Source organism: Hippocampus comes, unplaced genomic scaffold, assembly GCF_001891065.2.
Source record: "Hippocampus comes isolate QL1 unplaced genomic scaffold, H_comes_QL1_v1.1 scaffold122, whole genome shotgun sequence".
NCBI classification, from domain to species: Eukaryota; Metazoa; Chordata; class Actinopteri; order Syngnathiformes; family Syngnathidae; genus Hippocampus; species Hippocampus comes.
This window is the reverse complement of record NW_017842059.1, coordinates 2,074,151-2,101,431: the sequence shown is the minus strand read 5'-3', so window position 1 is coordinate 2,101,431 and position 27,281 is coordinate 2,074,151. Positions and strand designations below refer to the sequence as shown.

Sequence of the window (27,281 nt, the reverse complement as noted above, 5' to 3'; positions counted from 1 at the left end):
CCCGACCTGGAGAGAGCACTCCGCCCTTTTCCGAATGAGGGCCATTGTTTCAGATTTGGAGGTGCTGATCCCAACCGCTTCACACTCGGCTGCGAAACGCTCCAGTGAGAGTTGGAGAGCCCTGCTTGAAGGAGCCAACAGTACCACATCATCCGCAAAAAGCAGAGATGCAATACTGAGGCCCCCAAAACGGACCCCCTCAACGCTTCGGCTGTGCCTAGAAATTCTGTCCATAAAGGTGATGAACAGAATCGGCGACAAAGGACAGCCTTGGCGGAGTCCAACCCTCACTGGAAACGATTCCGACTTATTGCCGGCAATGCGAACCAAACTCTGACATCGGCAGTATAGGGACCGAACAGCCCGTATCAGGAGTACCCCATACTCCCGAAGCACCCCCCACAGAACTCCCCAAGGGACATGGTCAAATGCCTTCTCCAAGTCCACAAAACACATGTAGACTGGTTGGGCAAGTTGAAGCTGCCGCTTCATCTGAAATACAAACCGACAATGACTCAAGTTGCTTCTGCAAAATATTTCATTTTTGCAGAATATGAAGTTTGTTCGCAAAGGCACTGGCTGACCAAACGGGCAACTTATTTGATTTAATTTGCATTTTAGAAAGAGCGCCAAGTGTGCTGGGACAAGATGGCCATGACACTTGCTGCTGGAGGAGAATGTGGATCCATACCTTCTGCAACGTCTTTGGTTCAATTCTCAAATGAAAATATTGATAGTTTGGATATGTCAGTCATTTGAGGTACTGTATTTGCAGTATCATATCAGAAAGAAACGCGACGGCAGACACACACAAGGACCAGGAAAAGCATCAAAAGAAAGAAAACCGGTGACATATTGACAGGCGTTCATTCATTAGTGCGGTCACAGATAAACATACGTACATGTGGGGAAAATGTTTTACAAAACCTGTGTTGGTGGAAGCATTAAAACATATGCACTCGCATGAATACACCCAGAGGAAATCTTACTTGCAGACGCTGAAAACAATTGTATATGCGACCATTTTGGTCACACTCTTGTGCCCAAAAACAAAGTTTGCCATGAAAAAAAAAAAAAAAAATTCAATTGTTCATCTGTATTAAAAAAAATTGGTCAATTACTTTGTACTGCTCATTGTTGAGTCAAGTACACCTGAGTATGAGTGTGTTATGGGTGTTCCCTTACAACATGTGTCAAACTCAAGGACCGGGGGCCAGATGTGGCCCGCCACATCATTTTAAGTGGCCCGCGAAAGCAAATCAAAGATGACAACTTCCTTCGTACTTGCTAAAATATTTCTAGTTTTCATATGTAATAAATCAGTGACATACTGTAAGCATTTTTTTGTTACCAAACCCCTCATTACAGTTCCTTAAACAAAAGTTGAATGAAACGTTATTCTTGACTTCTATTATGTTGCTTCAGTCATCATGGCCCTCCAAGGGAAACAGCAATTATAATGTGGCCCGCGACAAAAATGGGTTTGACACCCCTGCCTTACAAAATACTTGCATATTTCCAAATTGGAGGACTCATAAAGGTCATCTTATCTCATGTCACAAAAACTATCAAGACCTAAGTCACATGGTGGTAAACCAGCTGACCTCGCATATTGTTTCATCATTTGCTTCCTTTTTACCGGAAGGGTAGCTTACACAGTGAGTCTCCTCAGGCCATCATGAATCTGTGTACCAGACCCCCCGCCGCCAACACACACGCACTCATACACATACACATACACATTGACCACAGACACCCATGATGCCCAGCTTGAGAGCCTTGAAGGAGTTCCAAACATATGCAAGGGGCAAATTAGCAGTCTGGCTGGAACTAACACCTTCCCACAAGAGCTGGCACCCTTCGGACAAGCTGGAAGTGTCACAAAGTGGGCATCCTCAAATCCAGTCACAGTCATCTTTTTTTCTTCTCGCGCTTCTCATCACCCACCAGGGCTGATTTGGCACACAGAATAACTATGAAGTGTGTTCATAAGGACTTATTGGATTTAATTTTTGCCCCCCGATGGGAGGGGCTGATATGAAAAAAAAATATTGAAACTGTGATGCATTCACTCGAATAACTGAACAATTTATAACTTGAAAGTAAGATTCACATACTGTACATATCACATGACTTTGGAGTGGTTGTTTCAAGTGGAATATTGCTTGGAATTAATAGTTGGGCACTTATTGTTGCATCAATGTGTTCTTACCTGCATATGGGATGGGAGCATCCTTATCCAGAGCCACCAAAGGAGGATCAAGCAGAACAACGTCAGTGTTTTCGGTGATTACCCCATGGTATGACGTCTCAATCCATGGCTTGTGTTTATTCACTGCGGGGCACAAAGTAGTCAGTGTGAGTGATACACTGCCGAAGCAACAGAAAGGGCAAGACTTTACAGGCTAGGAGATGTGTAAACATCTTCATTTGAAACATTCGGGAATGGTTGTTTGTTTTTTGTTGTTCTTCAAGACCTCTCAGTTTACTAATTCCCATTCCAATTACTTTCTTTTTTCATTTTAGAGTATCTTCCTGTGAAACATCCCTTTCAAAGCAGTGGTCTTGCTCGATCAATGACTATCAATGCACTGCCAGCACAGCTTCATCAAAGGTCCGCTCAAAACAAATGTCCTGTGCTTCGGGTATAATTCAGGGCTCCAATTGAGTAAAAGTACCCTGGATATGGTAGCAATGTGCAAAATAACAGACAACCTGAATAGAATGATGAAAGGAAACAAACAAAATAAAATTCCACAAACGTCTATTTGCTACGTAACAGCATTCGTTATTTTTTTTTTCTAATGTTGTACTAAAAATAATAGAACATTAACTAAGCTCTGGAAGTTCACTAAAATCACCATGACCCAAAAAAAAAGACTCACCATGACCCAAAAAAAAAAAGACTTAATGTCAGGTTGGACATATTATTTTTGGCCACTTGTAGTTTTAATGGGCAGGTGTCTCTGATATTTTTGTCAATATAGTTTACTATCGCGACCTTTGTGAGGATAACCAGATAAGAAAATGGATGGAGAGATCGATAGTTTATTACCTGTTATTGTTCAGAGTGCTGCAGCAAAAGATGTACAAAATATGCTGTTACCATTTTAAACATATCAGAATCACGATTCAAAATGGAGCATACTCTGATGTAGAGCCTGAATTGATCATTTAATTTGGCATGGATTTTTTATTTTTTGGGGTGTGTGCGTTTTAGTTATGTTTCTGAGGACTTCTTGAATCGGCAAGAGACCGGAGAAAGACACGCGAACATTACCGCAGCCAACGTTTTAAGTTTCCGCCTGTAAATAGTGGCTAATTACACAGCCCTGATAGAGCTACTACAAGCGCTGTTGGATGGAAACGTTATACAGTGTTATCACGGGATGAATATGCATGGGCTTGCTACAAAAAGTAAGTGGTGAAATTATACTTTAAAAAAAACAAAAAAAATCATTCTAAAAGCCAAGCCTTGGCATTTAGGGATCAATTAACTCGGTGCTTCTGTACAATAGATTTTAGGGGAATTGTTATGCATCACTGCTGCCAAAACTGCCGGAAAGAGACAACAGTTAAGCGGCAACCTTAGGGAGTATTTTGTGCAACTTGATAATGATAACTATACAAGATGTGAACTGGATCGCAAAGTGTGACACCTACTGTGGAATCCGGGTCTTTTAGTGACTTCACGTTGAGTTATAAAACAGCTTTGGAGCTCTGCCGACCTTTTAATTATTCCTGACATGACAATTAGTGCCGCGATGCATGATTATTTTAAGACTGCCAAAGGCTGGGCTGAACGTTTCGTCAAAACATTTCTGTGATTGTCAATGCGTTTCCAGTTCATCAGCGACGTTATGTTTCAAGAGTCTATCCAGGCATAAAATACATACATAGAAAAGGTAGCAGGAAAATGAAGCTCACAATTTACATGTGAGATAACATCACTCCAGTCGCATCTTGACATTGACATTGTTTTTGGCCAGGTGCGACCAACAGTACAGTTGTGACGGGTTAATGATGGCTCAAGGCCAGATCGAAGTTGACCCCAGCGCGTTGATATTTTTTTCCCCCGATCAGTAGTGAATTGCTCACATCCGGTCATCTCTGCAGTGTCTCAGTTGGATACCACCTTCATTCCCTCGCAGACAAGACAAGAAATCTCAGCGATCTGAGCTCACTGGGATCATTGGATTGACACCACAGGACATAACCCTGGAGTTCAGCCAGATGCTCCACTCTTGTTGCAATTCAGTCCACCACAGGTTGTGAAAGATGAGAAAGGGGTTTACAAATGAAAATGCCAACCCATCAATTGCAAGAATCCCAGGAGAAGCATTTCAGCCTCTTGCCTGGCCGGACTCTAGAACTGCAGTTTGACACTTAGGCTTCACAGATTGCTGTCTCATTTGCATGCCACACAGACCAACAATGTGTCAAAGACTGATCCGAATTGAACTTTTACTGAGTGTTCACTGACATGTCTTCAAATGACCCCAACAATTATTGGATTTGAAGACAGCATTGATGTTTCCTCAGTGACGGATGGAATGAATCATCAGTGTAGCCCAAATGCTTAAAAAGGCTTCTTACTACAGTAGTTATCTGGCAAAAGTGGCTAACCAGCAATCCTTAAATGACATTGTGTATGTACCCAAACATGACGCTTCAATTCAAAGAAAAAACAAAAACAAAATAAAAAGAAAGCAAAAAGAATGAATACAAATGAAGCTTGGTTATAAATCTTTGGCGAATGAATCGGTAAGTGAGACAATTTAAAACATCCATCAGGAAAGTTGAACAATAAATACCTTGTCAGGTTGCCCCTCATTGCTAAACAGACTCACCTCAATGGCAATATTTGTCTTCTTGACATTTTGATTGAACCGGCCAGTATTCATCTACACGGCAGCCTTGAGGCTCCAGAAGCCACTAATAGGATATATGCTTACAGATTTGCCAAAGAACAACACACCATTTCAGATTGTACTCCAAGTGACCCCAATTTTTAGAAGCAAACAACATTCATTGGCACCTAAAAGCAACCGGTAAATGGCATCTAGTAACGCCTTGTCGTGAATGGAAAGAGGGCAAGTTTCCTGAGGCTTGTCATGAAAAGGCTTTAGCAGTCAATGGAATGAAACACACCATTCTTGTTTTTATCTGGCGCTAACTGAGGGACTTGGGCCAGACACCATTCGTTGAGTTTAATTTAAAACCGAAGCAGAGCTTTGAATACCGTGACCTTCCACGGAGACAATAAGCAAAAAGGGAGAAACCGCTGCATTGTAAGTAAAATCAATATTCTTTCACTCTCTTTGTCTCTCGCAAAGTCGTTTGGGCGTCCCGAGGCAAACCCAGTCATGGTTTTCTCTACGTCGGTGTACGACAAAGATTTTGAATATTCCGGCCCTGTTTTGGAAGACTGGCTCACAGACAGACAGATTTGATGGATTTGGTGCATGTCATCTATTTCATTCGTAAGTGTGACAACAACATGGGACAATGTCTCTGAATCTTTGTAGAAATCAATTCACTGAGCGAATTCTAATCATTAACATTGTATTATCTACTGCGACTGGCGAGAGTGTTTGGCTCTTGCTGTTGATATTTGGGCCACCCGGTGGTCCAGTGGTTAGCGCGTCGACCTCACAGTGCAGAGGTACCGGGTTCAATTCCATCTCCGGCCTCCCTGTGTGGAGTTTGCATGTTCTCCCCGGGCCTGCGTGGGTTTTCTCCGGGTACTCCGGTTTCCTCCCACATTCCAAAAACATGCATGGAAGGCTGATTGAGCACTCGAAATTGTCCCTTGGTGCGAGTGTGAGCGCAGATGGATGTTCGTCTCTGTGTGGTCTGCAATTGGCTGACAACCGGTTCAGGGTGTCCCCCGCCTACTGCCCGAAGACGGCTGGGATAGGCCCCAGCACCCCCCGTGACCCTTGTGAAAATAAGCGGATCAGAAAATGGATGGAAAAATAGATGTTGATATTTGATAATTGTAATCAAAACAGTTTTCCTTCTCCTCTTCTCTACGTCACGCGGACAACTCAGTTTCACTTTCACTACCTTTCACTTCATTACACTCTTCCTGAATCAAGAAGATGGAATCGTCCATTGCAATAGAAGGGTGGAGGTGAGGGGGTGGGGACTTGAAACAATCATGATAGACAAAAGCATTTTGATGTGTTTCTAAGCACATAAACTAAGAATAATAACTGCTTTGAAACAAAGAAAGTGTTCTGAAGTGAAATTTTGAGCGTCGGGAAATTGTCCAAGTTTTCCTAATGGGAAACATCCGTACATGCACACAAACATACACAGCGCACATACATGTCGATGGATCTCTTCCTGACAGCTTTCAGATTTCCACACTTGTTGCATATGTCCTGCAGTAACTTACTAAACTATGAAAGCAAAGGTTTTACTTACACATAATCTGATGCTCCATCTCTAAGTATGTTTCCTCACAAATGAGTGAAGTTATAAGCCACTGAACCATTTTTGTTGCTCAATTAAATTCAGCCACAGGGGTTGTGCTGAGCAGTTATTAAACCAGTACATGCTAATATAATCACGTTGTGTGACGGATGAAAGATAAATGTTGGAGCTCAGATGCCGGGCAGCAGGACTATCTCCCCCTGCCATGTCCTGACCAATTAAGTAGTGAGCTGTGGAATTGACTGGAGTCTCCGTGCGTGGCAGAGGTGCTTTGACGGTTGATTAATCTCTGACCCAGCCCACAATGTGCCACCGTAACAGTGCCACTGGGTACCATCTCCTCGGTGGTGTGTGTTGCAATCAGAACATGAGCCGGGAGGGGTGTGGGGGTGGGGCAACGGAGGAAAAGAAACAGTTGTAATTAAAAAAGCAAAAAAAATCTGCAGGAAATTGAACCCAGATCGACAAGGTCAACAAAAGTGCTTTGAAGAATTCGTCAGCAACATGAAAAGTAAACACAGCTGGGACAGGAAGCTATAACAGCAACAAATATTTAATTACAGTAACAACGAGCTGGTCCCTCAAAGATGTCCATCATTGGACCTCAGCAAACGACGGAAATTCAGCCTTTTGTATTGTAACATCACAGGATGAGACTCGCCTCTCATCCGCTCACTATTTTAATAATCCCTGCTTTCTTTGAACCCTGCACAATTTTATGAATCATCTAATCATCTCTGCACTCATCTCTGCATTTTGGCATCCTCGTGCAAGCTAGACATGAACCAGAAAATAGCTTTATCCAAAAGGCATGAAGCAGAATTTACAGTACACGGGGTAATTTATTTGGGATTGATGGATGAGGCGGCACGGTGAGTGACTGGTTAGCACGTCTGCCTCACAGTGCAGAAGTGCAGGGTGCATGGGTTTTCTCCGGGTACTCCGGTTTCCTCTCACATTCCAAAAACATGCATGGCAGGTTTTAATTGTCGCCAGGTGTGAGTGTGAGCGCTAATGGTTATTCGTCGATGTGTGTCCTGCAGTTGGCTGGCAACCAGTTCAGGGTGTACCCTGCCTACTGCCCAGAATGCCCACGACCCTTATGAGGATAAGCGGATTAGAAAATGTATTGATTGATGGATGCACAGTCAATCACACAGCACATGAAGACCAACCACAACCATTCACACTCACAATCACACCGAGGGACAATATAGAGTGTCCAATCAATTTACCATGCTTTTTTTTTTTTTTTAATGTGGGAAGAAAGCGGAGTACCTGGAGAAAACACACAACGAGAACATGCAGACTCCACATAGGAAGGCCAGAGACCGAATATAAAACTTGGACTTCTGCACTATGATGTGGACGTGATAACCAGTCGGCCACTGCACCACCAAAAATATAGCCAAAAAACAAAAATATGAAAAAAGTAGTAAGAAAGTCAATTTCACAGGTTTCGCTACATGAGTATGGATGAAGTAAACATAAAAAATCGACCCCTACCATTCATTCTCTAAATATTTTTTTAATTGATGTTATATTAATCTAATAGGTTATTCATTGACAATATACTCTGCTGTACAAATGTATCCAAGTTGCACTCTACGGGAACACCAACAAACTGCAACTGCCCTTCAAGTCCTTGGAGAAGGAATTCAAGGTATCGAGAGCCAGAGAAGTGGTTCAGTACAGGGACTCAAGTGATCCGATGGTGGCTAAAGCAGGGATCCAAGTGAGGACTGGCAGGAATTGGAAGGCAGAGGAAGCAGTTCAAGAGGCAGATGCAAGGCTGCGTCACAGGAGCCTGGTGGGAGTGGTCACACGAGGTCGAGCTGGGCTAGGATCTTTTCCAACCCCCCAAATGAACACCAAGGGGAAGGAAGGGCGACATCTTGTTCAGGAGGAGGTGAGAGCAGCAGTGGAGGAGACGAGAACCTGCAAGGCAGTGGGAATGAAGCAACAGGGAGCTTGGACGAGATGGGAGAATGCGGTTGAGAGGAAAGTGACCTGGGCTGAGCTCTGGAAAGCCGAGCCTCAACGCATAAAATTCCTTATCCGGGCAGTGTATGATGTGCTGCCAAGCCCGTCAAACCTGTACACATGGGGCATAGCAGAGACACCAGCATGCCCATTGTGTTCCAAGCGAGGAACCCTGGAACACATCCTCAGTTGCTGTACAAGGGCACTTGGAGATGGACGGTACAGGTGGAGGCATGACCAAGTCCTTAAGACCATCGCTGAAGCTATCAGCACAGGACTTGAGTGGGCAAAGCAGTTCCGACCCTCCAAGAAAACCATTGCCTTTGTCAGAGCTGGGGACACGGCAACTCCTGCCAGAAGAACATCCTCTGCAGGCATTCTGACGTCTGCAAGAGACTGGCAGTTGTTGGTGGACCTTGAACATCAGCTGAAGTTCCCCAGCCATATTGCAGTCACCACTCTGCGACCAGACATTGTCCTTGTGTCTGAGTCCACCAAGCAAGCTGTCCTGCTGGAGCTGACAGTCCCGTGGGAAGATCGCTTGGAAGAGGCCTTTGAGAGGAAACTCTCCAAGTACGCAGGACTGGTCAGCAATTGTCAGCAGGCTGGTTGGAGAGCAAGGTGTTTCCCCGTGGAAGTTGGATGCAGAGGATTTGCAGCCCGTTCTTTGGCCAGAGCCTTCAGCAGTTTCGGCATCGAGGGAGAGAGAAAGAGGAGAGCCATACGCAGTATCACTGATGCGGCTGAGAGAGCCTCAAGATGGCTGTGGCTCAAAAGAGGGGAGCCATGGAGTCATGGTAGCTAGTTAGCCATCTGGACACAAGCTGGGGTCTGATCAGCCCTGGTTGGGTCACCTGGGGGAGGGCGTATGATGTTGAGAGACCCGAAACGCCCTATGATCTCAGGAATACATCACTGATGATGTGTCCAGATAGGCATCAGTAGATGTATGTACACAACAACATATATTCATTTATATACACACCTACAGATATACAAATATACAATTTTGATGTGAGCTCAATCAATGGATTTTTTATATGCGTCATATGTCTGGAAGGTAATAAAACTGCTACCACTCTGCACATGAATGTCGCATTATGGAATGTGTAATAATTACGGAATATGAAAAGCCTCTGGTATATTGTGACCTAGATGACCCTGATTATAGTGAGGTTGTGAGGGTAATATTTGCGGAGGAGAATAGGCACAGTTTAGAAAATACAATGTTTGGCTACACTCAAGCCTAATTTTTTTGCCTCCTGACACCACATACTTAACCGAGTTAGGGACAATGAAAGGGACGGACGAAAACCCTCTTTGCGTAGTCCGTCCTTTTTAAAACAACTTCTCGTCCATCCGGAATGCCTGTCGTTGCCAACCACCACACACACCACCAAATTAAACTGAGACCTATTACTGCTTGCGGTGAAATGTGTCTATTGTTTACAGGAGAAATGGCTGCTTTGGCATTTTTTTAAATATAGAGAGAGAAGTATGTTCGAGCGGTGCAGGACATGTATGATGATTGTAAGACAGTGGTGAAGTGTGCTGTAGGTGTGACAGAGGAATTCAAGGTGGAGGTGGGACTTCACCAGGGGTCAGCTCTGAGCCCCTTCTTATTCGCTATGGTGATGGACAGTCTGTCAGACGAGGTTAGACAGGAATCTCCATGGACTATGATGTTTGCAGATGACATTGTCATCTGTAGTGAGAGCAGGGAACAGGTGTAGGAGAAACTAGAGGTGGAGGTTTTGCCCTGGAAAGGAGGGGAATGAAGGTCAGTCGCAGCAAGACGGAGTACATGTGTGTGAATGAGAGGGACCCAAGTACAAAAGTCAGGTTTCAAGGAGAAGAGATAAAGAAGGTGAGGATTTTAAGAACTTGGAGAGGGAGAGGAAGGCCAAAGAGGGAGGCTCATGGATGTAGTGAAAGAGGACATGAAGGTAGCTGGTGTGAGAGAAGAGGACGCACAAAACAGGGGTAGATGGAGGCAACTGATTCGCTGTGACGACCCCTGAAGGTAAAAGCTGAAGGGAAAAGAAGAAGATTTTTCATTTGAGGCTGTTGGATCATTCTGTTTTTCTTGCTTCAGATCTGCCATAAGTTTTCAAACCATACTAGTGTGTTCGAGCTTTGTTTTGTACACCTTTGCCAGTGCTAGGCCAGATTATTATTATTATTTTTTAAATCATTTATAGTTATGAAAACTTGGAAAGCAGCATCTTCCTGTCATGCAGGACCTTGAGGGACATCTGTGCACAATTGAGTGATTGTTTTTTTCTTCGAAAGTGTGTTTGCTGGTGAGTAAATTCAAGGTCTCACCCAGCTAGGAGTTACGCAAGTTCCAGTTCATATTTAGTTTCTTTTCACAAATTAACAATTACATTATGTGCCTGTGTGTGTGTTTTTGTCTGTGAATTCATAAACACAAATAGACAGACTGATTAATGTAATGTGGTTGACTGTACTTATCTCCCAAATAAAAATTATTTAATGATCCAATGTGCTAATATGCTGTTCCAGTACATGGTACCTCAGTCTTGCGTTCCTCATTATGTATTCACCAAGCACAGTATTAGTTTGGATTTAAGCAGTCCAAAATAATGGACAAAGTATGCTTCAGTTCACACACAAACTATCACAGATTCCACACAAAAAGCTTAGTAGTTGTTTTCGCTCACACACCGTGAAAGAGATCCGCTCCGTAAAACTCGGTATTACACATGAAGACGATTAATTTGTGTTTTTTTTTTGCTCTAAATTAGCCCCCAGTATGTCTCCCAAGAAAGTGAAAAGCGCAAATGGTTGTGCTATCAGAAAAGTGGAAAATGGCCCCATTCCGGCTGTGGTGCAGGCAGGCCATCCGGCGGGGGTCTGTCGGCTTGGCGGTAGAGTATTGGCCTGGCGGGAGGCCCCTGCTTGAATGTTGGCCGGAGGCCCCGCTGGGTGTCTGTGTTGGCTGTCGCTCCCTTCATGTGAAAAATATAAAAATGCCTGAGCTCTTCCCGCACCTTTCTGCAATAGTTAACTGAGACCTCTGTATTTACGTGTCAATATATTTTGTAGCTTTAAAGGATTTTAAACATGAGCATTACATTCTCAGTGGAAGAAAACTTCGTACATATAATTGGTGAATAAGGCCCATACTTTAGCAAAGTAAATTTGAGGGAACATGAAAAATATTTTCGAAAAGGTTGTCTCGCCAAAAAAATCACGCAATACAAAACTCAGAGCAGTTAGCCACTGTCTATAAGCTCAAAGCCCATTCATCGATCCCAGCCTGTTAGACTGTTTGGACCTTGAGGTGTGGTGGCAGATGCCCGATTGTTCCACCTCACAAACTGCCATGCTCTTACCAAGACCTTCTATATATCCAATTCTCGTTGAAAAAATTACACGCACCTGCAGCGGCAAGCTTTAGTAAAATAGATGACGTCTCTGCCGACTGTCATGTTTCTGTTCCGTTTGTGACCAACAGGTGGCACTGGAGGGCTTCTCCTCCAGCGTCGTACCTGTTGGTCATCATGTCATTGACTCTTTTCTGTTAAAAGGACTGCCACGCCGACCACTCGCGGTCAGAATGTTGTGCTACTGTCATGTTTTTGTTTTGTTTTGTTTTTTTTATTTTTGCTTTCACTTTGTTTTGTTTGTCATGGCAGCGTTTTTTGTGACTTTTTTTTACTTGTTTGTTCACCCTGCTTTTTTGGTTCTCTACCATAGCACCTCATGACAACGGCTACCCTTTCTGGCCCTCCCTCCTATCCACTGCTCCGCAACTCAATGACCATTTATATTGCAGCTTTTGCGAATAGAAACTCACGATTATATTGGAAATTTAATTGATCGTTCAGAATCGCAACAGATTGTGCTGAGCAGCGTGACTCAATGAACAATGAGTGCATGTTCGGGTTTAACCTTTCTTGACTGCTGATGATGTGCAGTCGAGCAGGTGGTAAACATTGTTAATGTGTGTATGTGTTTGTAGATGTTACATGACAGTGATGGTGGTTCAACAGCAGGCTCGTCAGCACAGCGGTTTAAGATGATCTTGTTAAGATGTTGTTGCAGACCTGTGAAACCACAGTGGGACCTTGCTGAGCAAATAAAATGGAACACAAAGTCGAATGATAGTTGTTGACGAGACAGACTTTCAGAAAACACTGAGAGGGAGGAAGGAAGTCCTACCCCGTACATCAAAACTTGGCTTTTTTTGTACTTCAGTGAACAATGGCATTCATATTTTTTCATTTCTCCCCCTCCAATCTGGCACCATTGTCACGCCAGCAAGATGATAGAGAGACAAAGGTCAGGCATTTACCATGAGTGTCTTTTCCATCCTCCTTGGCTAGAGTGGAACCCTTGTTACAAGAATCAAAACAAAATATACACGTCAAATTTGCCTCTGGGCTGTTCCCGGCTGTGTGATGTCACTGCATGAGAATCCACTTTCGGGTGGGGACTTTTAAACCTTGGGAGATGGGGAAAAGGCTGACTGCACTATTACTCTGCTGATCTGCTGCTCCTAGCACCCAGGAGATTTGTGAGAAAAACAAAGAGAACAAAATATCGTGGAGACACGTGGTATGGATATAAAAATATGGTGAAAAACAAACAAAAAGCCGAAAAGGTTCCGTCAACATGAACAAAAGTGGACGTATAAGCCGGAAATACACACTCGATGCCATTAACGGCAGCTGCCATGACCCCTCTTTATCAAAATTACTTCACAGTCACAAATATTCCCTCTGTGTGTCATTTTGTGCCTTCAACATAATCCATTATTGTATGCGCAATTTGTAATATGGCATTTTCAGCTTCCTGCTTTTCCCACTTGCACATGTACGATAGTGCATAATGAGATACACCTACAGTAAATGTACAGGCAGAGGGGAGCCGTTTACAAAATCTTGCCGTCCATCATCCGTCAGTGCCTTGGGCATCATTTATTTTCAAGACAAACCAAAGTGTAATTGTCAGTCTGTCTGTCTGTCTCATATTATTTTGCCAGCGATTTTGTCACCGCTTTCGTCAGTAAAGTCCAATTGAAATGTTCAATGAAGTGCTCTATCAGTGTTTCTACCTCATGCGGTGCCTGCCCAGAGCTTCACACACACATACAGTCTACATTTCACATCCACATATTTGCCAATCTATTGAACTGTGAAGCTGTTTCAACTCGTAAAACGGCAAAAAGTTTTAATTGAGAGTTTAAAACGGCTTATTTAACCAGGCTCCTGCTGTGCATTGTAGCCAAGGGTAAAATCCAATCCAAGTATCTCCGGTCTTTAAATGTTCCTCCTCCTCGTCATTGTCGTCTTCTTCTGCTTTTCTTTCTTCTTCCTCTTCATTGGCAGAATTTAGCTCTTCGGTGCATACCGCCAAACCCTGATTGTTGACTGGTTGAGAATGCTTTTTTTTTTTTTTTAATGCAGGGCAATCTGTTGCTAAATTGTGTGTGCGTGTCTGTTTGATTACCTTGTTGGATGTGGGCAGGTTGGAGTTTACCAGCGGCTGCCCATTTTCCATCTTAGCAGATGCCTGCTCTTCAACCAGTTTTGGACTTCACCATGTCACCAGAACAATAATGGTCGTTGTCAAGTTTTTGTTGTGTCCAGCCCACGTTGCAAATCCATGGTATATTGTTCTTACATGTTTATTTTTCTTTCCAAGCCTGCCTCCTGTTGTTTTCTGAAACTGTCCCTTTCTACCTCGACACTGTACTCAGAGTCCTTCAAACCTCTTCGCCCCCAAAGTTTGCCTCCAGCTACAATCAAATAGCTTTGCATTGCAACATAGTAATCACTCGTATCTGCACCTGGGTCTTCCTCACCATCAGAATTCTAATAAAAGTTCAAGTGGAGTTCAAGTTCAACTTTGGTGTTTGTTAGTTTCCATGAAGATGTGTTAAGGGAAATAAAAACACTGCATGAAGTTTAATAGAGTTATCCAGACACCTGCTCCCGGTGCATTGTTTTGTGCCCGATATGAAAAGGCAGGCACCTACAATGCATTCTAAAACCATTGCCATTTCAAAGCACAGAGAGAACAGCATGTCATCCAAATGAAGGCACATTATACCTCTGACCTTTCTGTCTTGCTAAGCTTTAAAGGAGGCCTTTGCATTTTAATCATCCAAGCTAGTAAATAAAAAGCCAGAAATAAAGGCTATGGAGACATCTGGAATGGAAGACTTTGTAGTTGTGGTGATTTGAAAGTTGTGCAACACTGTGTTTTGGCTTGAAATAAAGACATTTATTTGCAGCTAGCAGAAAACAGTAGTTGTTTGTACAATTGTCTAAATGGCCAATCGGGCTCTTGCACGGCATTATCATGACGTCATCATCCACCATCCAAATATAAAGACATTTATTTGCAGCTAGCAGAAAACAGTAGATTTTGTACAATTGTCTAAATGGCCAATGGGCTCTTGCACGGCATCATCATGACGTCATCATCCACCATCCAAATGTTATGCCCTCATTTCTGCATGTGAGTGTCAAGCTGATGGGTAAGTTTTCTGTCAGTATTTTGTACTTGTTGTTGCTAATCACCTTTTCCACATGAATTTTGTAATTGGGCTATTTTCCGTGTGCTTTCCCCATCTCTTGCATCCAAGTGGCAATGTCCTTTTGAGATCTTTACTTCAGCACACGTGAAGTCAAAGCCACCATCTGCCAACCCCGAATCCCCTGAATCTGTGATTTGATCTCCCGACGAATCTCCCTCTCTCCAGGAGATGTGACTCCCTTGTATGGTGGTTTTTCTCGGCCCCAAAAAGTTAGGAATTTGAATATCCTCATACAGATACTGGTTATCGATTGACATTATAAAATAAAATAGGAACACTATATCACACATACCGGTATATACAAACACATTCAATTACAACATATATATATATATATACAGAGAGAGAGAGAGAGCGCATTCATTTTATGGTTTGTAATGCTTGTTGTGATTGCAGCATATCTTTCATAAGTTTTTTTTGGGGGGGGGGCGGAGGGGGTGTGCTTATGTGTTTATGTTTGACCGTTTGCAGCATTTTTGTTTTGCAGCTGTTTTGTGTGTTCTTTTGTTTTGCATGTGTGGTTGCCTTTTTTTGTTCGTATCTTCTTTTGCAGCAACAGCATTGGGCGGCACAGTGGTCAGCTGGTTAGCACGGCAGCCTCACAGTGTAGAAGTAAGCTACTGCTTGTGATAATTAGCCAAAGAAGACTTTTAGGGAATGAATTGCCCAATGTAATTGCAGATTTCCAACCACCAAATAAGTAATATGAATGGTTTCACATTGCGGTGCACCCATCTCAGCTTGACTCCATTTATTTTGCATTGGCAATGACAGGTCAACAAAGGCAATTACGGCAGTTGGCTTTTAGGGTACCATTTCCACCACAAAGCAGAGTAATTTCATTCAAATAGCCCTCATTATGGACAGAATTTTTACCGTGAAATATTGTTCAGGTTCAATAGCTGTGTACATTTGCCTCCAAAGCAATCAGAACAGTATTCAGACCTGGCAGAAAATGGAGTAAAGCAATTTCAGTAAGTGCTCTCTTTGGGCAAATGAGAGTTTAATTGATTTAAATGATATGATTGCATCGAATTGTTAGCATTTCACAGGCAATTCTAAATCTTCCACATCTGTGGTTCTGAAACTCATCTTTGTGCTCATGGTTTTCGGTTCGGTATGTGTTGACTCTTAGAAAAATCGATGTTTCCACATGAATTCCACTATATATATATATATATATAATTGCTGTGCAAACAAGTTTTTCATCAAAAACTCACTGATTAGTCACTTTTATTTCCATTATGGATATTTAAATTTGATTGTATTTTGAAACAATGTCAACACTTTTTTGTTTTTGTTTTAGATAGACATTTTATTTATTTATTTATTTTTAGCACACATTCTGTTCCATTAAATAAAAACTCTTCATAATGTTAGGATATTGGCCGGTTCTTTGATTGGAAGAACAAGCCGGAGATGTTTTCCGTTCTCTGAAGCAGAAATATTCAAGTCACACGACATTTAACAAACCAAAAATGTCAAAATAGATTATTTCAACGATTATTATTGACATTAATTGACTTTCATTTGACAGTTAGGTTCAGATGCTTGCCATTTTTGATGAGTAATACACTTTGTGTGAGGTCCCCATTAATCACGTGTACTTGGTATGGATCCTGTGTGAATTATGTAAATATATTTAAATATATTGAAATTAAGTCCCCATCACGCATGTAAAATTGACTTTTCTGAAGTCCCCAAAAGGTACGGTCCAACCATGACTTCATAAATTCTGATATTTAAAGGTGTGTATAAGCTAACACCGCCACCTTGTGTATCCGTGATTTTTTGCAGAGCTGTATGTCATTTGGAAAGGGTGGTCCCCGAAAGTGATGAACATAAAAGTGGTCCCCGCAAAGCATATAAACGCGTATGTGTGTGTGTGTGTGTGTGTGTGTGTGTGATTGCATATACAAGAGGGGCTGAAAACATACAGTATGTGCTCTTTAGAATAACTTATCAACTGTAAATGTGTTGTCCGTACAATAGGGGTGTTCACACAGCAACATTTGCTCTGGTGCTACGCCAGCGCTGCGCCAGTGGAGCGGTCACACGTGCAAATTTGCTCTGGCGTAGCCCCGGAAAACAGCTTACTCCGGAGCAAATTTGACCCACCTCATACAGGTGGTTTAAAAATTTGCTCCAGAGCAAATGCTCGTTTGCGGAGCAGCACCGATGTAAATTTGCACGTGTGAACTCTCCAATTTGCTCCGGAGCAAATGCTCGTTTGTTGGGGTGGAGTAGCCTCGCTACGCATGAGAAGAGTTGATTACGTACGGCGAGAATGTGTTGCTTTCGTGCTCTGTTGGACTTCCGTCATGTGTTTGTTTAATAACGACACAAGACATGGCTAGTAACAGTAGCAAGCGGCACCTCTTGGGTTATACTATCTCAACTGGAACGGGGGGGAATAGTCCCCAAACGTCATCTTTCCTTTTGTAGGAGACTGGACTGTCTCGGAGTTGTTTGTGTAGTTTGTTCCTTTGTTGTGTGTTCACAACCCCCCGTGCCCCCATAGAATTTATTTTGTGATTTCCTCTCTTGATTTTCTGTTTGGCGCATTTCATGTTTGCTTTTCTGAGTGTCATTGAAGTCATCATTGATTTACGTTTTCGGGGGCTGTCACTCTCGAGCTGAAGGCACGGAGACCGAGAAGGAGAAGGACGTGCCTGTACAGTAGTTGCTTGAGTTGTGGATAAGTTTTAAAAAGAACCAACACGGCAGCTCTCTGTTTTCTGTCGTTTTGCTCCGCTGCAGAAACTGCCGTGTGACCGCAAGTGGAGCTGCACCGACGCTGCGCCGGTGCTAACACGCTCAGCGGCTTTGTACGTGTGACCGCTCCACAAAATTTGCTCCGGTGTAAAATATATCGCAACAAAATACATTGGTGTAGCGCCGGAGCAAATATGTGCCGTGTGAACACCCCTAACGAAAGATTGAAGTGGAAAGAGGCTATCATTATAATCACCTCAAATGACTTTGGCTGAAAAAAAAATGATCATGAGTTGATGCATGATGAAGGGGAACCTCGTACAGGAGCAAGGAGGCTACCACCTGACAATTGCTTGGCCTTTGAGGAAAATTTGAGGCAACCTTAACTGAAGCACTAACAGGAAATGAAAAAAAAACAAGTAAATGCAGAGCAGAAAACGATATTTTGAATATTATTCTTGTTAAAGAAGATACAGCAACAGTGCCTTGTCTTTTCAGGTGACTTTGTAAAGCAAAGCTAAAGTGACATGAAGGATGCATATTTGTGTGGCGTTTGGAGATCACCATTCTATGCAGTAATATAATAACATATAATTACATGTAGGATCTCTTGAAGTGTCTTTCATCAATCCCTCTGTTACTGTGGGAATTGATAATGGTACCTAGAATGAGGTGTGGAACAAAAAAAAAACAAAAAACAACAAACTGAGAAATAAGAAACATAGTGAGATAAAAAAAAAAAAAAAACAACAAACTGAGAAATAAGAAACAGTGAGAACTACGGGAATCATAACATGGAAATATTATTTTCACCTCATTGTTTACTGCCTCCTCTATAAATAGCAAAAGCACTGTGAGCCAAACTGATGAGAGATACAAAGGGAAGTCCTTGGGCATTGCAACAGTATCAATCATAGACTGCAATCAAATGACATCACAGATTCTACTGGCAGCTCTTTCAGCATTTTGTCTTAGGCAGAACATTCCGACAGAGTTCACATGAAGTAGTGCGACCCTGGCTTTGTATGAGACCTCTGCAGTACTCCATCTGTATTCCGGGTGAGGCCTGGTCCCTATGACTATCTGACATTGTTACCAACTTGCCACCAAGAGCAGCAGCGATACTGGCTGCATCTCGAAGGCCCCAAAGCATCAAAAAGGAGCGCGTGCTAGATAGACTCAGTAAAAACCTCGTCAGGATTCAGACCTCTCCCGCTGTGTCTTATTTTTAGCTGGCTTGAAGTAAAACGAAGCACACAGATGCTTCAGTGGATGCAAATAACAAAATGAACTATAATTCTATGACGGTTTGTAAGGATTTAGCAAGAGTCCGCAAAAAAAAAAAATCTAAGCTTGCATTGCGGTGACTGGTTTAGTCATCAATCACCTTTACGCTGCGCTGTTAGTCAGTGCAGGTCATTCTGGTTAATAGAAATAATGATCAAAGTCAGCCGCTTGCTTATCCCAGCGCAGCGCTCTTCATCTGTAAAATTGGATAAATATCATCTTGTGTGACCCTGGTTCGAAGCTGGCAGCTTGGCTTATTCTTTGTAATGTATTCAGGCAAATGCTCATATCAAATTCAACCACATCCACACAGACGGGGTTGATTAAAGAAAGGTCAAATTTCCATCTGTCTCCTCTGTATCATCCTCTCTTTTCTTCAGCTCGGCCAAATAAACCTCATTAAGATTTGGGGGTGTTGTGAAAGGGAAATATACTTGCTGAAGCAACAACGTGTCAACGATTTTTAACTTTTTTGTGGTTGATATCTCACCTCAGGTCAAAAAGCCAAGTATGGGGGCAAACCAAAAAATAAAAAATAAAAATGAAGGTATATTTTATTTTTTATTGTCTCCTTGATGCTTCTACTGGGGACACCAATAATAGTGTGTTTCTATTCCCTCTAACAAGGTATTCTGCGCAATACGTCATTGTCTTTCGTAAAATGTAATAAAGGGAGGGAGACAAGAAGGGGCGAATGAAGGAAAAGAAAACGTGAGAAATGGCTGCAAAACCACCTGCTTGATCTGCAGAATGCCATCTTCTCAAATTTCTTGTAGTGCAAATTTCAATATGAACCGTCTGCTGACTTCAGGGCTCTACTTATGATTCTACTGAGGAACTGGATAAAGCCCAGTGGACGGGCACCAGTCTGTTAGCCATGATTCAATGTCATGAACAACAGGATACAGTGTGCCGTGTGCATGACAGACTAAGCCCGGTGTCATCATATACTGTATGCATCAACCGTAGATTAGCCAGTCGGTTGCGCATGTTATGTCAAGATGATGTCAGTGATATTTCATCACATCCGGTAACAGCACATTTTGGAGGTCATAACATTCAGCCATCAGTGAGCTATTACGGCCTTTTTAAATTCATTGTTCCAACAAATCATAAGAATAAAGACTACAGCACAAGGAAAATGACATCAAATAAAAATATGTTGCATTAGTCGCACACCTCACCGAGTGTCTTTGTTTTTTTGCTTTCTTTCGCAGTGTTTTACAGTCAAGCATTGAGGGACTCGGCTATTCAGCGCCGTCCTTTAAAACAATGACTTGAAAAGGTTGAAAGTCACCATGCTGAATTTGGCACAAATTCACTGTTCAGCAATTTTTAAAGGGCATTTACCATCTCATAATTCAACGGAGCTGGAAGGCAGTCGTTCAAGCATTCTTGTGGCCATATATTATTAAATTCAAGATTCGGGGAGTGGAAAAAAAAGGACAAATTGACAGCTCGATGCTGGCCTATTGTGACTGCTTATTTCGCGAAATGAAAATGTGCCTTCACTTTTCATTATGAAGCTACATGACTTGAAACAAAAACATATAAGCACAATTCAGTCAGGCTAACTTCTACCCATTTCATAATCTCATCACCTTCCTAAATTAATAGTCTTCAGTCATTGATATACAGTATTTATTAATAATTTAATTCCAGGGGTAGAATTGAAAGATCTGTTTAATGATGGATGTAGCTAGTTTTCCCCGGGGTGACAGAAAACATGAGATGCTTGAGGCATTTTTCTGTTTGTCAGTACGCCCATGTCATTGTGACATACTCGAGTCATGATAGCATGTTTTCATGTGTTTTCATGGCACAGAAAAAAACAAATTGGAGTCTTTCACAGTCATGACATTTCTGAGTAACCTAATCTGTATTTATCTTTTTCATTTCCCACAAAGCTGCCGATTTTTTTTTTTTTTACAGAATATAAATTGTAAGTCTAATGATGTATGTTTGCATTTATGCGCATGATTCAATATTAAATATTAAAGTGCCTATGCATCACGGTGGAAGCCATTCCATTATTGTGCACCCCTCAGTATGAATTTAAAAAAAAAAAACAAAAAAAAGGAGTAATTAAAGCCTGACTACCTGCTAGCACCTTGCACACATTTCTTTCTCCTCCCCATGGCCTTTCTTACACCAATTCCCAGTTCAATATTACAAAGCATCTTGTTCCTTATTAATGAGATGCATTAAAGTGGGGAGATCCACACCTCCACCACTTCTCCCCGCCTATATTTCATCCCCTCCATTTAAAGGCATTGCATGCAAAGAGTTTATTTGCTGCCAGAATTGCATTTGCCCTTCACTTCATATTCTGCAGGCACCGTGAACTGTGTATCCACCTTGCATTATACAAACCTCCACGTAGATGGGGACTCTTGATCACCAGTCAAATGAAACAATGTGTGTAAATGGTATGCGGTTTAGGTTGTCTAATCATTGCTCAGTTTTACTCCCAAGTCGCGATGGGATATACAGTCAGTGAAGTGAAAAGACAAACTTAGCATTACTTTCTGTAAGATAAGCATGATAATAGACAATAATTACCATTCGTTGGGAAGGAACTGTTAGACCCTGACGAGGCTGTAACAGCTTCAGAAGTTCCGAACCACCGACAACAGTTTATTAATAGATATGTTGCCGTGGAATCAGTCTTGCACCAAATGCGATATCTTCACACCTCATCTGCCATTTGACTCTTCTATAAATCCTCTTAAACTTACAAATGAGTTTCAGTGATGTCAATGTGGGTTAGTTTCCATGATATGTGCCCCATTTGCTCTTCTGCTGTATAGTTATTTCATATTCAGGGAGGTTTGTTTGCATTCCTTCGCGCCAGCTAGCAAATCACGTAGCCAAATAGGACATGAAATATTTACCTCAGAGGAAATGGAGTCAAATTAAAAAGTAAGCATCTGGGCTGATCAATGGCGATGTGAATGTACTTCAAGACACAAAAAAAGACGCTATCCATTGTCTTTTATGTACACATACAGTACTTTGAATTTTCGATATCCATTCAGGGGCTAATTATGTCCAAATTATGTACATGCTAGCTTGATGATGTTGAGAATATGATGCTGTACAAAAGACAGATAGAATGCACCTGATAGTGTGATAAAATTGTGTAATATGTGCAGTTCGTTTTAAAGACAGGAATAAAACAAACAAATGCTCCCCCCCATGCTTAGTCATTTATCCCATTCTCCCCTTTGGATCAGTTCATCATCTTTAAGTTCTCTCTTCCTCAGTTTCTCAGTAGTGATTCCACACTGTCAGCCAATTTCTGTCCAAGTGCGGCCCAGAAGGGGCAGCGCTCGGCTGATTTGACTGATAACAGACCAAATACTTGCTATCCGCAAAGTTAGATGGGGAGAAAATAGTCAGGTGAAGAAAACAGGCCCACTGAGATGCAGAGGTATGATGACACCAACATTTTTTTTGTTATTTATTTTTTAAATGTCGGCTGCTGTTGTTTTAACACTTCACTAAGATGTAAGCTGAAATTGATGTAGATCAATGGCTCGCAGATTGGACGTACATTGCGCTACGATGTTCAAGTAATATTCAAAGGGCTCAGTGTGAAGTACTTAACTCGTCATAAAGGAGACCAAAACTGTAAAACAAACTTCACCGGACCAATGACCAAAACCATAAAGCCCCCTAACCCCCAATCCCCCCTCTTCCCAGGCAGAGACTGCTGATACTGTGTCCCGGGAGGATAACGAATCATTTGCATTTACATCAACTGGTGATGAGAGGAGTAGTAGAGGTGGTGTGGGAGAAAATAGGGCGGGTTAAGGTCAAGATGTACTTCATAGAGGAAAGACTAATCTCCTCTTGGAAGAAAGAAAAAGAGACGGAAGATGGCTCTATGACTAGTGTATATGGAGGATGGTTAAACATATTTAAAAAGGTTTCACTGTGATCCAAAAATATGGAAACACAAGCAAACAACAGTGATCTATAATATGGCTTGAACTGTGATTTTGACTTTTGGCATAGTCAGAAAAACATATTTATGGATTCATCAATGACCTTGCAACAAAATTGTAGTAATATAAGAGGCCGAGAGGTGATGTGATATCACAATCATTCACCAATCCAATTTTATGTGTTCACCATACATCATGCGAGATCACCGGAATGTGAAGCCTAACTCCCCCGAATTGTCCCAAGTCTCCCAGTCTATCACTGCTTGACACATATAGACAGACGATAATTCAACCTGAAGATTGATTGACAATTTAAATCCTGCAAAGTGGTACTGTTCAGATAGTTTTGCAAGGGTCCACGCAAGCATGTCCACAATGTGTTGTGAAGGATAATAGTTGGATCAGCTACATAAATACCCAGAGGGCACGCAGCATCAATTTGATATCAATTTCACGTTGAATGTTGGATTTGGATGTCATATTGATGTTGAATTGACATCAAATGCTCACTGGGTAGTAACAAGACACTATGTAGATTTTTAAAAAAAAAAATGTTTTTCCAACTGTTGGAAGTGGCTTATCATCTTCTTTTTCTTCTTATAATTATTATCTCTTTATAATTCTGTAACGGAACAAATAATAACCAGCTTCTATTTTTAATGCAAGAGGGGACATGCTATCATGATATCATGTGGCTGGTTTGATTAGCTTCACCTCTTAGCATATTTAAGTACCCACTGTCCCCAATATTGGTTAAATATTGACTAAAACAGAACGATGTAAAAAGTGTTGACTTTGTGATTCTTCCGCAAAAAAATAAAAATCTTCACAATTTTAACATTGGAATCAAGGTTCACTGAAAATAAGTTTTGTTGAATTCACTCAATTTTGTTTTGTCAAAGGCTTGCACAAAATGGATCCAGATAGATTTTAGACTGTACATCTATTAATTAAACACATTTTATTTCAGGGTAGGTCTTTTCACACATTTTTGCCCCCTTTTAGCCTATCGGTACCTCCAAATTTATATGTGCCACAAAAGGGGCTTCATTTAGACTGGATCCAAATGTCTAGAATTTGACCCCAGCAGGAGGCTGTACGAATGAACCGTATGGCACGGTGACAATATTTTTTGTTTTATCTTTTTTTTTTAGCTGCTTTACATTTTAGCAAGTGTGCAGTGGAGCCCATCTTTTAAAGAGTAGAAAAATGTACTCTCCCTCTAATACTCGTGACAGGACGGGACATTTACATTTTCACAATCAGGTGACAGCCACGTACTGAGTTTAGTGGTACAATAGTTCATTGTTCCCCAAGCAAGCAAGCCGGTAATAAATGTTGAAGGTAAGGATTTTGTGTTTGAATTGCTCCCCTTCGTCAGACCTGTTTTTGTTCAATGCCAAAAGGCTTTGTCAATGGATTTGAACAGAATCTCTAGTAGAGCAAACATACAAGTACACACAAAAACACATTCTCTGTAAACCAGAGCAGCATGTATTGCAAGAAGCCTTCTTTTGCAGCGAGCTTCCTGTTTTGCGACACAGCACCCGCTGCTCTTTTCCCTCTAGATATCCCTCATTGCTCTCAGACTGATCCCTTTAATGATCGCCAAGAGATTAGATCTTTATTTATCAGATCGCCTGCAGAATAAGCAGCAGCATCCATCTTTACTTGACTGTTTAAGGTTGAATCCGTAGATCACAATGCCTAACAACTCTGGGGTGGGGAAGGGACTGGATAAATGCTTTTCTAAAAAAAAACAAGCACGAATAATGCTTGCTGGAGGATATGGGACTTTTTGTTTGTTTGTTTGTTTGTTTATTGAACATAAAAATATATACAGTAATAAATTGACAGAAAGGAAAGAAAGGTAAGTAAAATAGTAAAAACTGTAGATGCTTTGCCCTTTGCAAAAAAATAGTAATAATAAAAGAACATTCAGTATGAGTTTTTTTTAATGCTTGAAATTATGTATCAAATTCAACTACAGATTACTGCCTTTAATTTAGCCCTGAAAGTGATTTCAAGGCTGCATAATCCAACACTCCAGATGTTCTGAGTGATATGGACTCCTTTCATTTCACAAAGGAGACAAAACGTAAAATACAATTTATTTTTTTTAATTAGCAATGCTCATTAGTGTGTATATATATATATATATATATATATATATATATATATACCGTATATATATAATAGATATATATTTTTTTTCCTAACCAATGCGATTATTTGAGTATGATTGGTTGAAAATTTAACAATTTAATAGCGGTGAGTCAAGGTCACATAATATATGAGTCAATTATTTCCACCCCTCTAGAAAACAGTTAGTTTAAGAGAAGTTAATAATCATCCTCTTTCAACAACTTGGTCTTCCGCCTCCTCCTCATAACCCACAAAGCCACATCATTATGTTTCTCATCAATATCATGTAAATTAAACACAGTGAAATAGCACTTGTGAAGTCTCCAAATAATGAATGGTAACCTTGGCCTAGTGAATACATTTCTGGTACTTCACTGCTTCAATGGAGGACTCTCACTTTTCAAACTTTCATTGAGCGTCAGCCTATCAGCCACTTAGGATGAAACTAATCAATTAAAATCCAATCATTGTCAAGCAGCAGAGCCGGCCAGCTTTGTGGTGGCATGCCGAAACATTATCTCCATAACCGCCTGTTCCTACTTGCAAGAAAAAAGTCAGAGTGCCCTGAAGACAGAGAGGTCAATGCCAAAGACTTGAAGATGGAGCTTCCAAATGACACAAGATAAGAATCCATGCTAAAGCCACCTTGATAAACATGGTAATTGAGGTAGGGCGCTCTTTCTCGCTCTCTCCACTTTCTCTCCAAAAGTGTGTATCAGATAATCCCTCACATTGTTTACATTCGAAGTACTTTGTTGGAGGCGTTCGGAAAACAGGGATGGAATCGGGACGGGGACCTTAAGGGGAAAACGAGTGGGTGGACATGAATGCAAATTCATGTTTTGCAAGTAAATCTCCCAACCGACTCAACTTTTACTCTCTCACATCACATTTTTTCCTGGATCATGTTGTCAAGTGTTAATTAAAAAAATAGCTGTGCCTTTCATCAGACCTGGTGAGAGAGTCCATTAGGTAGGTGGGAGTAGTGCTGATAATCTCCTTGATGTCTCGGCTGAAGAACCACATCACGTTTGTTTCTGCAGCCCCGCCAACCCCCACATCCCTCTCGGCCGCTATCACTTTGTCTTATCACTGCAGCAGCCTAATGATGATGAAGCTGTGGACTCAGCAAAAGAGTCAGATGAGCATTACCTCTGCTGCGCCCACTAACGCTTGCATGAAAGTCACAATCTAACGTTTGTTGTGATGTGTAGGGTGGGACCCTTTGGGTATCAAGTAGGTCATTCATGCCATGGGTGATTATTATTCTTGATACAGGGATGCCATAAGTGTGTGCTACAATTATACCCGGACAAGTTTAAAAGAAAGAACTCAACTCAGGGAAGATTGTTGGTGCAGCCGACGGAAGTACGATTTCCCAGAGCAGACGACGGCAGTTGCTCCGCAATCACACTCAAAGTTCCTCGTGCTCCTTGTCTGTCTTTTATGGTTTGCATATACAAAATACAAGAAAACACTGCCCCCCGATATTTGCATACCACACCCCCAGTCCAGCCCCTCGGTGGTGATTTGATTAACTTTAAGCTTTGAACCACAGATACGCTGACACCTTTATGTCTGGTCTCCCACGAATAAGCAAGTCGCAGACTTGGCAGATGACAAATGTTCGCCTGGGCCGCGACACTTTTTACCAGTTCCCAAACCGTCTTTTGATGTTCTAAAACACTTTGTTCCTAAACTGTTTTACTCCCAAGCTTTAAGGCGACTCCCTGTGGACTTCAAAGAGCGCTCGGGCCGACACTCTTGCGCACAGACATTTGGGGGCGCTAAATACACAACCCGTCTAGACAGGCCCAAATTAAATGGAACTTTAAACATGATATCATTCTGTTCGTAGATTCCTCTAACAGTGCGAGATTCTGAGGGACCCTGACTGACATGGGCCCTAGAAAATGTTTGACTAATATTTTAAACTTGCATCATTGAAATGTTGGGGGCGAAGTGATTCCTTTTCACGTGGCAGCGCCTCCCACTTCCCTTCAATTCCTGTGTGTGCATTGCGCAGTGGTTGGATTGATCCCATTAGCGATGGGGACAGCTGCAATTATGATGGCATGAATGAACTTCAACGTAGAAGAAGACTTGCACTGGCAGCATTATCCTGGCTCGCTCACAGTTTCATTGCGCAGTTTATACAATCCAGGTTGCTGTTTAATAAAAGCTTTCTC

At 41.8% G+C, this 27,281-nt stretch overlaps 1 protein-coding gene across 1 annotated transcript in view; it reads right to left on the bottom strand.

The window, feature by feature from the left end:
• The window catches only part of LOC109510846 (calsyntenin-2), a 201,300-nt gene that overhangs the window by 110,345 nt on the left and 63,674 nt on the right, over positions 1-27,281 (bottom strand). The window contains exon 2 of the mRNA XM_019861498.1: positions 2,213-2,335. Coding sequence (XP_019717057.1) covers positions 2,213-2,335 — 123 coding nt within the window. The remainder of the gene's footprint in view (positions 1-2,212; positions 2,336-27,281) is intronic.